At 57.0% G+C, this 16,020-nt stretch overlaps 2 protein-coding genes across 7 annotated transcripts in view; one reads left to right on the top strand and one right to left on the bottom strand.

The window, feature by feature from the left end:
- The window catches only part of LOC105494235 (huntingtin interacting protein 1 related), a 28,771-nt gene extending 22,565 nt beyond the window's left edge, over positions 1-6,206 (top strand). For 3 of the 4 annotated variants that reach the window (XM_071070894.1, XM_011762541.2, XM_011762545.2), the window contains exons 18-32: positions 281-475; positions 1,355-1,502; positions 1,594-1,680; positions 2,084-2,191; positions 2,303-2,439; positions 2,666-2,776; positions 3,012-3,070; positions 3,287-3,317; positions 3,394-3,456; positions 3,671-3,771; positions 3,927-4,032; positions 4,164-4,287; positions 4,380-4,441; positions 4,557-4,763; positions 4,981-6,206. In XM_071070894.1, the coding sequence (XP_070926995.1) occupies positions 281-475; positions 1,355-1,502; positions 1,594-1,680; positions 2,084-2,191; positions 2,303-2,439; positions 2,666-2,776; positions 3,012-3,070; positions 3,287-3,317; positions 3,394-3,456; positions 3,671-3,771; positions 3,927-4,032; positions 4,164-4,287; positions 4,380-4,441; positions 4,557-4,763; positions 4,981-5,028 (1,587 nt within the window). In that variant the 3' untranslated portion in view covers positions 5,029-6,206. Of the gene's footprint in view, positions 1-280; positions 1,503-1,593; positions 1,681-2,083; positions 2,192-2,302; positions 2,440-2,665; positions 2,777-3,011; positions 3,071-3,286; positions 3,318-3,393; positions 3,457-3,670; positions 3,772-3,926; positions 4,033-4,163; positions 4,288-4,379; positions 4,442-4,556; positions 4,764-4,980 lie in introns of those variants that run through there. The other variant, XM_071070895.1, reaches the window with a different exon arrangement.
- Positions 6,207-8,395: 2,189 nt separating this feature from the next.
- Positions 8,396-16,020, bottom strand: part of LOC105494228 (VPS37B subunit of ESCRT-I) — a 32,628-nt gene continuing 25,003 nt past the window's right edge. The window contains exons 1-4 of one of the 3 annotated variants that reach the window (XM_011762531.2): positions 15,413-15,930; positions 14,403-14,913; positions 11,674-11,756; positions 8,396-10,702 (exon numbers count right to left, since the gene is read on the bottom strand). In XM_011762531.2, the coding sequence (XP_011760833.1) occupies positions 10,211-10,702; positions 11,674-11,756; positions 14,403-14,547 (720 nt within the window). In that variant the 5' untranslated portion in view covers positions 14,548-14,913; positions 15,413-15,930 and the 3' untranslated portion in view covers positions 8,396-10,210. Of the gene's footprint in view, positions 10,703-11,673; positions 11,757-14,402; positions 14,914-15,412; positions 15,931-16,020 lie in introns of those variants that run through there. The other 2 variants (XM_024796757.2, XM_011762520.2) reach the window with 2 other exon arrangements.

Genomic DNA, 16,020 nt, shown 5'->3' with positions numbered 1-16,020 from the left:
CGACGACTGGGAGTGGGGTTCTGGGGCCAGTCCTGGGTGGAAGTCAGGTCCTCTTTCCCGTGAACAGGCCATACCTGGGTGCCACTTGGTGGTCCTGGGATGCAGCCCTGACCTAGACCCAGGGCCTACATGGGATACAGGAACTACCGCTGGTCCTCAGGAAGCCCTGAGTCTGATGGGAGTGATCACTAACCCCCAGGGCCCAATTTGTAAGCGTGGGGGCAGGGTGGGTGGGGTCTGGGAGCTCTGTTCACACGCCAGGTGTCACGTCTGTCCATAGAGCAAGTCGGAGCTGAGCTCACGGCTGGACACGCTGAGTGCGGAGAAGGATGCGCTGAGTGGAGCTGTGCGGCAGCGGGAGGCAGACCTGCTGGCAGCGCAGACCCTGGTGCGCGAGACAGAGGCGGCGCTGAACCGGGAGCAGCAGCGTAGCTCCCGGGAGCAGGGCGAGTTGCAGGGCCAGCTGGCAGAGAAGGTATGGCCTCCCCAGACGCAGCAGCACCTGTGAGTTCACTGCCGCCTGGCAGCCATCGATCTGTCTCCGTGATCTGCCTGTTCTAGAGATTTCACATAAAGGGGATCATACACGATGCATCCTTTTGTGTCCGGCTTCTTCCACTCAGCATCATGTTGTCAAGGGTCACCACATCGTAGCCTGTGTCAGCACCTCATTCCTTTTGTGGCTGAATCGTACTCCGCTGTGTGGACAGACCACATTGTGTTTATCTTCATCACTTGGTGGACATTGGGGTTGTTGCCACTTTCTGCCTGTTGTGAATAGTGCTGCTGTGGGCCTTTGAGCACAAGTTTCTGTGTAAACATTTGCCATCACTTATCTTGGGTAGATAACTGATGTGCGTGGAACTCAGTAGAACCGCTGGGTCTCACCTCTGTTACCCTGTTGAGAAACTACCAGAGTGTTTTCCAAAGTGGCTGCACCATTTTACACTCCACTAGCAATACATGAATGTTCCAATTTCTCCACATCCTTGCCAACACTTATTATTGTCTTTTTATTTTAGCCATCCTAGTGGGTGTGGAGTGGTTTCTCATGGTCCTGATTTGTGTTTCCCTGATGGCAAAGGGTGCTACATATCTTTTCACGAGCTCACTGGCCATTTGTGTGTCTTTGAAGAAATGTCTTTTAGGACCTTGAGCCCATGTTTTAATTGGGTTATCTTTTTATTATTGAGTTGTGCACCCTGGGAAGCCTCTTTCTAGAAATATCCACCTCCCTGACCAGTGAGGGTCTCAGCTGGGCTCCAACTGGCAGCTCATGGGTCAGTCCAGGGCTGGGGCACATCCTTGGCCTTAGGGAGGGTCTCTAAGCTGCCCTCTTCGCCCCCATTGCCAGGAGTCTCAGGAGCAGGGTCTGCGGCAGCGGCTGCTGGATGAGCAGTTTGCAGTGCTGCAGGGCGCTGCTGCCGAGGCCGCAGGCATCCTGCAGGATGCTGTGAGCAAGCTGGACGACCCCCTGCACCTGCGCTGTACCAGCTCCCCAGGTAGATGGTGGGGCCACACTCAGCCGCTCCTTCCCATCCCCCAGCCCCGAGCAGCGGGTGGCAGGGGCCTCAGTTCTCCTTGTGCTTGCAGACTACCTGGTGAGCAGGGCCCAGGAGGCTTTGGATGCCGTGAGCGCCCTGGAGGAGGGCCACGCCCAGTACCTGACCTCCTTGGCAGGTGAGTGTGGCCCGAGCAGGGCGGAGGCGGGGACTGTGTCCCAGTTCCAGCGCCCATGGCCACCTCTTGCCTTTTGGGAGGTTTACAGACAGCAGGGACTTCTCTGGGAAGCTAAGCAGATGCCCCCTGCCTGCTCCTTCCCAGGAACCCAGCCCTGCCCTGTGGACAAATAGGCTTTTGTCTCTGGGGCCTGGGCCACCGTGCGTCTGCATGCAGGTGGCAGGGCACTGAAGGGCCCGGAGCCACACACACTGCGGTGTGGTTCCCACTGCCTGCTGGATGTCGGTCTTGCCGAGCCCTCCTTTCCTCTTCCTCCTCCTCCTCCTGGGACCGCCGACAGTGGTCCCAGTGCTCGTGTCTCAGTGTCATCCTCCCCCAACCTTGGCCCCACCCACCCGCACAGACGCCTCCACCCTGGTGGCAGCCCTGACCCGCTTCTCCCACCTGGCTGCGGACACCATCGTCAATGGAGGTGCCACCTCCCACCTGGCCCCCACCGACCCTGCCGACCGTAAGTGGGTCCCGGGATAGCAGGTTCTGTCTGTCTCACTAGCTTGTCTGCCCTGGGAGTCTTTATGGGGCCTGTGGGGGCTGTTCCACTTACGGTCCTTTCTCACCCCAGGCCTGATAGACACCTGCAGGGAGTGTGGGGCCCGCGCTCTGGAGCTCATGGGGCAGCTGCAGGACCGGCAGGCTCTGCGGCACGTGCAGGCCAGCCTGCTGCGGATACCCCTGCAGGGCATCCTTCAGCTGGGCCAGGTGAGGCGCCGCTGAGTGTGGGTTTGGGGGACTTGGGCCTGCCTCTGACCTCTGCACCCACCTCTGGGTTGGCTGAACAGGTGTTTGTGTGTGGAGCCTGCAGCCTCAGGACACAGGGTGGGAACCATGCGCCCTCCTTGGTCCCTGTGGCCCCCACCTCTTTCCCAGGCTGCCCGTGGGCTTGCGGGGATGGAGGCTACCCCTGTCTGACTCCCATCCTCACCAGGAACTGAAACCCAAGAGCCTAGATGTGCGGCAGGAGGAGCTGGGGGCCATGGTTGACAAGGAGATGGCGACCACGTCTGCAGCCATTGAAGATGCCGTGCGGAGGATCGAAGTGAGCACGGGATCTGGGGACTCCCCTCATTCCTGTGGAGCTTTGGGGGCCGAAGGCCCCAACTTGGCTGCGTACAGGCTGCACCCACTCCTGCTCTCAGCCTCCAGGCAGGGCACAGATGGTGTTTTCCAGGGGCCTGTGAGGTCAGAGCTGAGAGGGCAGGAGGCAGCCCTGGCTTTCCCAGGACCACAGTCCCCTCCTCCCAGCCAGCTCACCGCTCTGTTCTTGGGTGCAGGACATGATGAACCAGGCACGACACGCCAGCTCGGGGGTGAAGCTGGAGGTGAACGAGAGGTGAGCCCCCCTTCTGTCCCCCAGGCCCAACCTGAGGGGGGCTCCCCATGGCCCCTGAGGTTCTGCCCCTAACTGTTTTGCTCATGGGAAAGGAAGGCCTGGCTCAGAGCAGACACTCCCTCCCTACCTGCTGAGCCCTGCTGTGGCCAGGCCCACCATGGTGTCATGTGGGCCGCCCTGCAGAGCAGCAGCCAAGTCTCCCCTTCTCTCCCCCAGGATCCTCAACTCCTGCACAGACCTGATGAAGGTGAGGGGGCTGTGACCCTGGGTGGGGGGTTCTGCACCTGGAGGACCACCAGTCATTGCTGTCTTGGTCTTGGCAGGCCATCCGGCTCCTGGTGATGACATCCACTAGCCTACAGAAGGAGATCGTGGAGAGCGGCAGGGTGAGGGGCCAGCTGGCAGCAGGGCACAGTCCGCAAGGAACCTGACCCCCAGCCCAGGCCACCCTGGGCATGAGGCCCCCCCCACCCCCTACCACAGGGAGGCCTGAGGGATGCACCCTATTGCCAGAATGAGGTGAGAAGGTCCCCTGAGGACCCCTTTCCACTTCGGTGTCCTTGACTGGCACGTCCTGCCCTGTTCTCCCGTCGCCACTAGGGGGCAGCCACGCAGCAGGAATTTTACGCCAAGAACTCGCGCTGGACCGAAGGCCTCATCTCGGCCTCCAAGGCTGTGGGCTGGGGAGCCACGCAGCTGGTGTAGGTTGCCCTGGGTAGGGATGGGCGGGGGGCTGCTTCCTGCCAGCTGGAACAGTTTGGGGGTCAACAGGGTGCGGAGAGTAGAGGGGGTGTGGAGTGGCACCAGCTGTCCATGGGGTCAGAGACTCTGGCCCTGACCGGCCCTTGCCCCTCAGGGAGGCGGCTGACAAGGTGGTGCTTCACATGGGCAAGTATGAGGAGCTCATCGTCTGCTCCCACGAGATCGCGGCCAGCACGGCCCAGCTGGTGGCGGCCTCCAAGGTGAGCTTGCACGCTGACAGTGGCACACCAGGCTCTGGGCCCAACTTGGCCTGGGCTGTGGCTGCCAAGCCCAGGCCTGCTGCTGTCCTGAGCTGGGAGACCTGGGCCCACCCTGACCCCTCGCCCCTTAGGTGAAGGCTGATAAGCACAGCCCCCACCTGAGCCGCCTGCAGGAATGCTCCCGCACAGTCAATGAGAGGGCTGCCAATGTCGTGGCCTCCACCAAGTCAGGCCAGGAGCAGATTGAGGACAGAGGTGAGTGCCAGGTGCCAAGTGGGGGCTGCTGGCTCCCGAGACTGAATGGGGGTGGGCGCCCAGATGCTCACCACCTTGCCCTCCGACCACAGACACCATGGATTTCTCTGGCTTGTCCCTCATCAAGCTGAAGAAGCAGGAGATGGAGACCCAGGTAGGTGCCCATGGCTGCTCCGTGACCTCTGAGCTCATCCCTCAGGCGAAACCTGGACCCAGGAGAGGGCTCCCTGGGGAGTCTGAGCTGGGTTGAGCAGGCTGTGTGGCTACAGGTGCGTGTCCTGGAGCTGGAGAAGACGCTGGAGGCTGAACGCATGCGGCTGGGGGAGTTGCGGAAGCAGCACTACGTGCTGGCTGGGGCATCGGGCAGCCCTGGAGAGGAGGCGGCCAGCCAGCCCAGCGCTGCCCCCCGAAGTGTAACCACCAAGAAACCACCGCTGGCCCAGAAGCCCAGCATGGCCCCCAGACAGGACCACCAGGTGCCATCTGCACTGGGATGGGGGAGTTCCTGGAGGGGGGTGCCGTGCCCGGCCCCGGAGGGGCATGTGGTGCACGTCCCTGGGGAAGTCAGGGACCACTGAAAACCCCTGGCATGGCATGACATGGCATGCAGGGAGGAGGAGCTCGCTCAAGGGAGAGGTGGGGCCCCAGGAGCCTGGCTGTGACCACTGACCCCTCCTCCTTTAACCCCTGCAGCTTGACAAAAAGGATGGCATCTACCCAGCTCAACTTGTGAACTACTAGGCCCCCCAGGGGTCCAGCAGGGCGGCTGGTAGACAGGCCTGGGCCTCTGCGACTGCCCTGACAGGACCGAGGGGCCTTGCCCCTCCACGTGGTGCCCAAGCCTTCCGCCCCACCGTTCTGATCAGTGTCCTCAAGGCCCCTGGCCCTTACTGAACCTGCAGGGGCCTGGGCCATGTGGGTGGTGCTTCTGGATGTGAGTCTCTTATTTATCTCAGAAGGAACTTTTGGGTGCAGCCAGGACGCAGTAGGCTTGAGCGTCAACTCTTCAGGAAATGCGTGTTTTTAATATTCCGAGCTCGAGCTCTTCTTCCTACGTTTGTATTCAGCACACTGGGAAACGGGGCCAGTGTGGGGCTCCCTGCCTTCCGGACTCCTGAAGGTTGTGGATGGACGGAAGGCACACAGTCCGTGCTGGCTAATGGGACGAGGGTCAGGCATCCTGTCTGTGGCCTTCTGGGGCACCGATTCTACCAGGCCCTCCAGCTGCGTGGCCTCCGAAGACCAGGCTCTGGGTGGGCTGGAGGAATGTTGCCCGTTACTCCTCAGGCCTGGCCCTTGGGCCTCCGTGATGGGAGCCCCCAGGAGGGGTCAGATGCTGGAAGGGGCCGCTTTCTGGGGAGCGAGGTGAGACACAGCGGCCCAGGCGCTGCCTTCACGCCTGGAGTTTCCATTTCCAGCTGGAATAGGCAACCACCCCCATTTCCTGTTTTCCATTCCCCCGTTCTGGCCGCGCCCCACTGCCCACCTGAAGGGGTGGTTTCCAGCCCTCCGGAGAGTGGGCTTGGTCCTAGGCCCTCCAGCTCAGCCAGAAAAAGCCCAGAAATCCAGCTGCTGGACCAGGGCCCTCAGGGAGGGGACCCTGCGGCTAGAGCGAGCTAGGCCCTGGCTTTGCCCATCATATTTGAACGAATATGTGTCCCTTGAGCCTGAGGGGAGTGGCAGGAGGGGTGGGACCAGGCTGGGAGGGCAGAGCCAGCAGCTGCCATGTCCTCCTGTCCTCACCCCCACCCCAGGCCCCAGCCGTTTAGCCCTTCACCCTGTGCTCTGGAAAGGCTACCACATACTGGCCAAGGTCAGGAGCAGTAAGAATGAGCCAGAACCAGCCCCTTGGCTTTGTGTGAGCATTTCCTCCTGTTGAAGTGTTGTGCTGGCAATAAAATGCACTTTGACTGTTGTCACTGATGCCCCAAAGGGGCTGTGCCTGGCTCTTCATTCCTTCAGGGACGCATGTTCCCTTGTCTAGGCCCTGGCCAGGCGCTGGGACGGGGACCCCATCGTGTCTTCATTTAGTGCTAGAATACTCAGGACTGCAGAAAAGCTCAGCAGGGCTGTCACAGGCTGTGCGTGTCTGCCTTGCATTCTGGGAGATTTATGGGGCCCTTCTTTTATACAGGAGGCCAAGAGCCAGCTGCCTCCACAGAGGCCACCTCCACTCCCAGCCTTAATGCCCACAGCTTCCCTGGGGTTCCCAGCAGTTGCTGACCCCCTCAGTGTGTGTGAGACCATGGTTGACAGTTCCTAAGGTGGAGACCCTGACTCCCAGCTGGCTTGGACTTGAGCCATGACCACACACAGCCTTTGCACTTACCGGAAACCTGGAAGGGCATTCAGTCCCTGGGTGTGTGGCAGCCTCACAAGCACCCACTTTACCCAGGAGCACATGCCAGAGGGAAGGCTGAGGTGGGTGAGCTCACCCTGTCCCACCCCCTTCCAAGATTACTGGCATTTATGGAGAAACAGGACAGGGTGGGTCAGGGGAGAGAAAAGGCCCCTTGGCTGGCTCCTATATGGCCTCAGACAAGCCTCCCACCTGTGCCCAGGTCTCCTGGAGGGTGAAGTGGGGCCTCAGCTGGGGCTGCGTAGCCAGGGTGCTTGTGCCAGGTGGCTAGGACCATGGATGTGAAAGGCCTTGCAAGCGGACCACAAGGCTCAGGCCCCCGTGCCTGGCTCTTGTTTACATGGCGAGATGGCTTCAGAAAACACGAATGGAACTGATTCTCCACCAGATACAGACCAGTGAAAAGCCACAGGCACTGACACCACTTGACTGATCATTCTTGAGTTCTCAATGACCAAACTTTTTGAGATGGAATCTTCCTGTCACCCAGGCGGCAATACAGTGGTGTGCCTCGGCTCACTATAACCTCCTCCCGAGTTCAAGAAACTCTGCCTCAGCCTCCCGAGTAGCTGGGATTACAGGTGTGCACCACCATGCCTAATTTTTGTATTTTTAGTAGAGATGAGGCTTTGCCATGTTGGCCAGGCTGGTCTCGAACTCCTGATCTCAAGTGATCTGCCCCCCTCAGTCTCCCAAACTGCTGGGATTACAGGCCACTGCGCCCGGCCAAAACCTTTCATTGGAAAGGCTGCCTCGTGTGGAGCTAGAAAGCAGGAGCTTGGGGTCTGCTCCTGCTTCTCCACCCTCTTGGACCTGTCACTGCCTCTCCCTGGTCCTCCTTGTGAACGGCGCACACAGCGGGAGGAGAGGCAAGACTCTGTGAAGTCCAGCAGCCTCACTGAAGTGGACAGCAGATTTGGCTGTAAGCTTCCTGGCAGTCACTGGGAAGACAAACTATCAGACACCTTTTCTTTAAGGCAAACTGGCTCCTCAGGAAATGCTTCCCTCTTCCTCACAGAAGAACCACAGAAATTTCTCCTTCACATCCTCATAGGACAATGATGTGCCAGGAATGGCCGCTGTTAGAGGAGACAGCAACAGGTGAGCTTGCTCTCAGTTCCTCAAGTCCCTCGCAGGGGCACTGTGACTCAGATACACAGCTCAGCTGGGATGGTGGGGACACAGGCGCACAGCTCAGCCGGGGCGGCAGGCACAGGGTACAAATTCTGTAGCTCTGCAAGGAGGCAGGGCTTGCGGGGTCCCCTCCTCTCAGCCTAGAGAAGGAAGCAACACCCACTGGGCTCTGAAGTGGGCAGAGGCAACTGCCTTCTTGAAACACCTGCTGGCAAGTCCCCAAAGCAAAACATCAGAGCCACTAGTTTTCCCACTAAAAACCACCACGAAGTTTCACCCTTCACATAGCACACGGTGGCAACCTCATGGACAGAGAGCAGGCGCAGCCTGAGCCCTGAGGTCACCCTCAGTCCCCTCCTTGGACACAGTGGCTGTGATCCTGAAGACACGCTCTCACACAGAACATGCTCTGTCCATGACTGCTGTTCATGAGACTCTGGTGACCAAGAGGGTAAGAGGCCCCGCCTGCGCCAGGACCCTGGACAGGCAGAGACTTTTGTCTTCAGCTTCAAAAACAGACATCCCAGCCAGCTTCCCTGCTGGAACTTTGATCACTGATGTTTCAGAACCAGACATCATGAACATCCACATCCCCAAGTAAATAAGTGACAGGCCTGTAATTAATAATTCTCTATTTATTAAAAAGGGTCCTACAGCTTTACAGCCACAGCACCGTACACGGCCCTGAACAGCGATGGCGAGCCCGGTCAGGGGCCCCTTTACAACTCCAATGCCGAGCTCGTTTGGCTACGACCGTGGCCAGGCTGTGGCATCCCCGACAGCGGCCGCTGGTGGAGGTATGGGGGCGGGTGGCACCGCTCAATCGAGATTCACAGAACATGGCAAGCCCGCCTGACTGGCATGGCAGTGAATCATCCTGTACAGCTTCATTTCTTTTAAGAAAACAGTTACAGTAGAGTTCAAGTCCGAGAACAGGAATGTACAGTCACTGAGGACAAAAGGCAGTGGCCTGGTCCGTGGCCCACTGGGACAGATCCCGCTTCAGTTCTGCCTTCTGTCACCCTGGCGGCTAGGCACAGGTCAGGGCCCTGGATGCCTGACAAGTGACAGGGGAGAGGCGGGCCAGAAGGTCCACCGGTGAGCACCTGGGCCTTTTCTGTCAACAGGTGCCACTGCCCCCTGCTGGGCCCTGGGCCTTCAGCACACATGGCACGTGAAGATGAGGTCCCACGGGGGTGGAGGGAAGAGCAGGTGCAGGCGGTCGGAGTGCAGCCCTGTCCCTCAATCCCATGGGGTGGGCTTTCACCAGACCCCTAACGCTGCCGACCCTGAGCCACCAGCCAGCCAGGGGCAGAGGATATTGGCTAAGGGTAGCCTAGGTCAAGGTGGCCGCACGTCTTGACCACCTGTAACAGGGCAATGAACTTGGACAAGCCCTTCAGAGAGAGCACAGCCGGGGCCCTGCCCAGCCCCTAGCAGGTGTAAGTCCTGGCACCTGGGGAAGCTAAGGCACAGCACGGACACCCGAGGGTGGGACCGTGCACTGCTTGCACGGAAGGAAATCACATCCACTTCATCAGCATTTCAATCTGCTCAAGACAGTATCTGCATTTTTAAAAAAATTTCCCTGAATGGTCTTGGGAGTGTCAAAAAGGTGTTTTCAATATAAAACAGGAAAATCACACACATAGTAAAAATATTGGGGGATTATTTCTTCATAGAAACCTTCAGGGCCGGCTCGAGGCAGGAGGGAGAGGAGCAGCTGGGGACACAATTTGCTGTGCAAGTCCCGCTCGTGCGGTCCCCTCCCACACCGGCGGCCGTTCTCCGGCCTCTGGACTCGGCAGTGGGCCCAGTGCAAACTTTGCTTGTGGCTCTGAAGCAAGAGCAGCAGCCAGGTCAGGCGGGGACTACGATGACCTCTCCCCAGGTCAGGCGGGGACTATGACGACCTCTCCCCAGCAGGGTCAGTGAGCAACAACGCAGCCGCAGGTGGTGGCCGGCCATGGCGCTCTTCCAGGCCGGCTGGCGCCCACCTGCCCTCACCAGGGCTGTAGTGGCCGGTGGGTGAGACACATAGAACGTTCGAAAATAAAATAAGTATTATGAACCATGCTCATTAAATAAAACCGCAATGGAAGGACCAAAATTCTAAATGGGAATGGGGGAGAGGCCTTGTTTCTTCCCAAATGCGAGTTCATCAACGCTAAGATACTTAGAAATCACACGGAGAATGCAAACCAATGCGACGCACAGGTGTCAGGCTGCAACCCGGCACACACAACTGCCTCGTTGCCCAAAACCTGGGCTTCTACTACTCACCACTGACCTACAGTTCTAAAATCAGACAGACACGCTGGCCTAGGGCCCCAGAGCCCTTGGCACAGAGTGGACCTCCAGCCTCCCTCCCACGTGCGGAGCACAACACAGCAGGCGGAAGGAGTCTCCGGGGAAGGGCCGCGCCGGAGCTCACTGGAGGATGAAACCCGGCTGGTGCGGAGGGAGCCGGGGCGGGGGTCTCTGGGGGAGAGCCGGCGGATACGGGGACATGAACTGCGAAGAGAATCCTTGCTGAGTGGCGAGGCCCACGCGGGGGGGCAGGGGCGGGCACTGTAATCCTGGGTACTGCACGGCCTGTCCCGAGCTCATGGCCGCAGTAAACGGGGTGGCTAAGCGTCCTGCAGGCACTGGGGGTGGTGGTGGTGGGATGCGCCGAGGTGCAACGGTGGGGGGCCCACTGGCCTCTGGGGCAGGGTAGGGAAGGGGGGCGGTAGGTGCCAGTTCGGGCAGCCTGGGGGGCAGCGGGGCCAGGGCCTGCGGGAGTCTCTGCCCCTTCAGCACCATCTCCTGGAGCTTCTCGATTTTCACCCGTCGCATGTGGGCCAGTTTCCGTTTGCTCTGATAGACGTCAATGAAGGAATCCAGAGGAAGTTCTCCATCCAGAAACTTCTCTGCCATGTTCTGAAAGAGGCAGAAACCTGGTTACAGGGACAGCCAGATGGGGAGGATGCTCCCTTCGTGATCTAGGCACAAGGAGAGGCAACGCCCAGCTGCTTCCAACACTGCTCCTGCCTGTGGAGAGGCAACGCCCAGCTGCTTCCAACACTGCTCCTGCCTGTGGAGAGGGCCACGCCCAGCTGCTTCCAACACTGCTCCTGCCTGTGGAGAGGGCCCTGCTCCGGCTCCAGATCCGAGGTTGTGGACTCAGGCTTCAGCATGAGCTGCCACCAGGCAGAGCCACCGGGCAGAGAGGGGGGCAGTCCTGCTGCGCACCCCACCACCAGCGTGACAGGCAGAGGAGCTGGCCTTTGGGTGAGGGCTCTGACTCCTGGGTCCCAGGACTCTCTCGAGCCCACTGGAGTCCAACACCTCCTTGCTTCCACCCGGCCGCACCCCCTGACTAACAGACTCGCCCTGGGTGGATCAGCAGGACAGAAACGCCTGTGCCCACTGGGGCCCCCCAAGGCTTCAGAGTTCATCGAACCCAGCCCTGTCTTGGCAGGACCCTGCCAGCCCCTGCCTGCGACAACTGCAACATTCGACCTTGACTCATTTCCTAATCGCCTGGCGAGGCTCAAGGCTCTAATGCGCAGCTGGACGTGTCCCAGGAGCTCTGTAGCCCCCAGCTGGCCCTTGAACCACGGCATGTGGTAATTCACCACTGGCCCCAGGGGCTGGTGTTCTCAGAGTGGCCCACATGCCCTCTCTTGGCTCTCCCTCGGACCTGCCCTCACTCACCCTGCTGTTCCCTGGACCCCTGCCTGGCACTTTCCCCAGCACACAGGCCAGGCTGCCTGCTGGCATACAGCCTGCACACCTGGGAGGCACCACCTCCTGACCGTGGCAGTGGGGTGCTCACGCTCCCTGGAGGCAGCGGGCCCGCTGACTGCCCAAAGTGCCCCAAGGATTCCACCAAGGCTGGTTGGCTTTACCTCAGTGTCTTCCTCAATCTTGGCCCCTTCTGCTTGAAGAAGTGCTAACAGGGTCTCCAAGGAAGCACTGCTAGACTGTCTGTCTGGAAAAGAAGCAAGAGGCATGACAAGAGTGACAGGCGTACAGGTAAAGCCCTTCATGATGCCGTCCACACAGACCATGGCAGGATCGCACCTTCCTTTCCAAGAAGCTGAATGTGAAAGGCTTGTAAACCTACAAGGAACAAGTGCACCAAGCCAGTGCCCAGGGGCCAACATCCCATGTTGGAGCAACCTGTGTCATGAGCTGCTTCTAGAGCCAGCTGTTTTCAAATATGGGGCAGTGACATTGTCATCATGCCATTTTGTATTTCCTTTATGTTTTGAGTGGTAACTTACATCAAGTATACACATCTTAAGTGTGTCACTCAAATTTCCACATGTTTAACCCCCAACCATCACCCCCCAGATCCAGACACAGAACGTTTCCACCGGGCGCCCACAGCCCCACTGCACCCGCCAGGTAACCCCTACACTGGCCTCCACCACCACAGAGAAGCTCCGCCTGGTCTTGACTCCACATCCTGGAATCAGAGTACAGACCATACTCTGCTGGCTTCTTCCACTCAGCACCGCGTCTCTGAGACCCTGCTCAGGTCTGTGAATCAGTTCGTTTCAATGCTGTGTAGTGTTCCATTGTGTAAATAGACTTTACGTGCCCATTACCCCGTAGACGGACATTTTGATTGTTTCCAAATTTTATCATAAGGAAGGTAATAAGGATACAACATTCTTGTACCTCCCTTCTGAGAGACATTAATGTCCATTTCTGTTGGGTATACACCCAGGAGCAGAGCCGCTGAACTGCAGTGCACACACACTCTTAATGTTAGTAGGTACTACCCAACAACTTTCCCGAGGTGAAATGAAAAAAGGAGCTAGCTGTGGTGGCCACATCTGTAAGTCCCAAATGACCCACGGACACTCCTACCAGCAACAGATGCATGGCACTTCACTAGCACTTGGTACTGCCGGTCTTTTTACTTTTCATCACTCTGGTTTGGGTGTGTTATTGTAAATTTTTACTGAAGTTAATGGAGAAAATGACAAGATGATAGCAAGTAGTGACAGACATCACTGTAAACCTCACTGTAGAAGGTGATTTTTAACCCAAATTCTTTTAAGGGATGGGGTCTCCGTCACCCAGACTGGAGTATAGTAATGCAATCATGGTTCACTGTGGCCTCAGCCTTCAGAGTAGGTGGGACTATAGGCGAGCACCACCACTCCCGGCTTATTTCATTTCTTCTGTGGAGACACAGTCTCACTCTGTCGCCCAGGCTGGAGTACAGGGGTGCAATCATGGCTCACTGCAGCTTCAACCTCCAAGGCTCAAGCAATCCTCCTTCCTCAGCCTCCCAAGTAGCTAGGACCACAGGCGTGTGCCACCACACCCAGCTCCAACTTTATCTAAATGTCCCTTTGATAACTATCAAAAGCACTCAGGATGCTCAACAATCTTTAATTCTGATGTCTCCTCCTAATGGCTGCAAATTAAAGTATGCCATTAAAATAAAATGTTCCAGTGATGTGTATTTTTTTTTTACCATAACAAACAGCACAAGACAAACAGGCAAACAGCATAAGACATCTGTTGAATATCATAATTCAGAAAACTGCTTTTTCTATGCTGTTTACAGAAGGTGGGGTCTTGAATTTAAAAAGTGGCAAGTGCCGGGCGCGGTGGCTCACGCCTGTAATCCCAGCACTTTGGGAGGCCGAGGCGGGCGGATCACAAGGTCAGGAAATCGAGACCACGGTGAAACCCCGTCTCTACTAAAAATACAAAAAAAATTAGCCGGGCGCGGTTGTGGGCGCCTGTAGTCCCAGCTACTCGGGAGGCTGAGGCAGGAGAATGGCGTGAACCCGGGAGGCGGAGCTTGCAGTGAGCCGAGATTGCGCCACTGCACTCCAGCCTGGGCGACAGAGCGAGACTCCGTCTCAAAAAAAAAAAAAAAAAAAAACAATAAAAAGTGGCAAGTCTCCTCTTCTAAACTGGTGACTGCTAAACTGGCTGGCTTCCTCCTAATCCCCATCCCCTTTTCTGGTAAATGCCCCAAGTACCCACATTTCTGCCACCTGCTCCACGCTGCAAACCCTGGAGGTGTGTGTGGACCTGGGCTGACCTCAGCAGTCATCGCCACCAGGCAGGGCCACTGGGAGGAGAGGGCAGTCCTGCTATACACCCTGCCCTCTCGAACCACAAGTAAAGAGAGGCTGCAGGCCCGGGGGCCCTCCATATTCCATACATAAACTAGTCCAATACAGTGGTTCATGTCTGTAATAGCAGCGCTTTGTGAGGCAAAGGCCGGAGGATGGCTTGAGTTCAAGACCAGTGTGGGCAACATAGCAAGACGACCTCTCTACAAAATATGAGAAACTAGCCTGCTTGGGTAATGCACACCTGTGGTCCCAGCTACTCAGGAGGCTGAGGCAGGAGGATCACCTGAGCCCAGGAGGTCGAGTGGCTGCGCTGAGCCATGGTTGCACCACTGCACTCCAGCCTGAGACAGCAAGACCCTGTTTCTAAAAATATATAAATAATATACATAAGCCATTTCTTCACTGCAGTAGAGTCACTACCTTAATCTGAAATTTTTCAATAATATTTCCTTCCCGGTAGGGCAATGGCTTGAAATGTGTCCTTCTCTCAACTCTTTATTCTCAAGTGATCACCCTTAAAAAGTTACCTAATTTGGTCTTCTTTATCTGATAGGCTTCAAAGAGAACCTGGAGTTCCTGGTATTTCTGGGTCAAGCGTGCTTTCAATGTGTCCAGCTGGGGCTGGTACAGAAGGTTTCCTTCTGCCAGGCTCCGGTTGCTGGCAAGTGTCATTTCTTTGTTAAGCTGAACATTCTGCGTCTGCAAGGAACACACGAGATGATGAGAACCAAAAGTATATCAGCTCCTAGACCCCTGGAGGTCCCCACGCACACCCCAGGAGCCCACTGCGGCTGCTGCCGCCTCACTGGTCTCCACAGCTGGCACCGCATGCCAGGCAGATGCTACCGGCCCAGAGCCAAACCCCTGGTTTCTCATTTGGAGCTGCTGCCCGTCGCAAAGAATGAGGCCGACTTCCTTCCAGCACGTTTCCAGGACAGGCTTTGTCCTGTGACTCCATGCAGACAGAGCCTTCCCTGCCACGGCTGCGCTGTGACTTGAATTCCTTACTACGGCCATTGTGCTTGCAGAAGTAAACAGCTGTAAAGATTTAGAATTTGATTGTTTTCAAAACAAGTTTCTGCTGCTCCAGAGGAAGTTAAAGAACCACTTAGCAGCAGTTGGCATGATGTCAATTCAGGCTTCATAAGCAGCCTAAGAGGTTCTACCAGCAAGCTGAAGAGACCCTGGGAAGGAACTGTGTTTCCAGCCACCGGGGTTCCTCGTCTCTCCCATGCCCACCCCAGCTCTTCTGAGCCTTCCAGCTCCTAGCTGTTGGTGGATGAGCAAAGCTGACCAAAAGTTGGGGGAAGAGGGGAGACATTATTTTGCCCATCAGGGGTTTCATTTTGTCCTTTAGAGCAATGACAGGCTACCCTGGTAGGTAGAGAAGCCACATGCCCAGAACTTAGGGGAGAAAGACAGGGGTAGAAGGTCTGAGGAAAAAAAAAAAAAAAGGCAAAATGCTCCTGGCAAAGCTTAGCCAAAGTTTAAATAAAAAACACAAACGCATGGGTACCCTAGTTCCCTTTTCACTCACCGGTGATCGGCTTCCTCTACCACAGCCCAGCCACTGCCACCTCTTTCCTTCCACACCGTCAGTTTCAACAGCACGCGATTCCTTACCCAGTGTATGTCTGTTTCTCTTGAAGCAGCTCCTTCTTCAACCCCACCCATCTCATTTTCCCCTTAATATTTTCTACCACCCCACCCAGGCTATTTTTGCTGCTACTTCCTTCCTTTTGGTAGCTGGAGTATAGATTCCTGGCCATGCTGCCTCTGCTCCCCACCCCCAGTCATACCCGTTGATTGCTGTCATAGTTCCTGGTGTGCTCACACAAGTGCACACACAGCACACACACAAGGAAGAGGCTCAGGGAATCAGAGAACAAAGAAACAAGCCCTTTGGATCCATGCCTCAATCAGGAGATCCCTAACCCCAGGAGGAGGGCTCTGTTCAGCAGACAGTGCTCTGCATCTCCAGACCAACAGCTGCGCCCAGAGCCCTGAAGATCAGGCTCCACTGAAAACCCGACAGGATTTAAATGACAATGAAAATCAAACCTCTCTCCCAACTCTGAAGTAAAAGCTAGGAGTGTCCCAGAAACGTGGGTGGTAGAAATGCTTTCATCTCTTCTGATGCCTTTA

Source organism: Macaca nemestrina, chromosome 10 (assembly GCF_043159975.1).
Source record: "Macaca nemestrina isolate mMacNem1 chromosome 10, mMacNem.hap1, whole genome shotgun sequence".
NCBI classification, from domain to species: Eukaryota; Metazoa; Chordata; class Mammalia; order Primates; family Cercopithecidae; genus Macaca; species Macaca nemestrina.
Note: the sequence above shows the minus strand (reverse complement) of the source record. Positions and strands in the feature narration are given on the sequence as shown.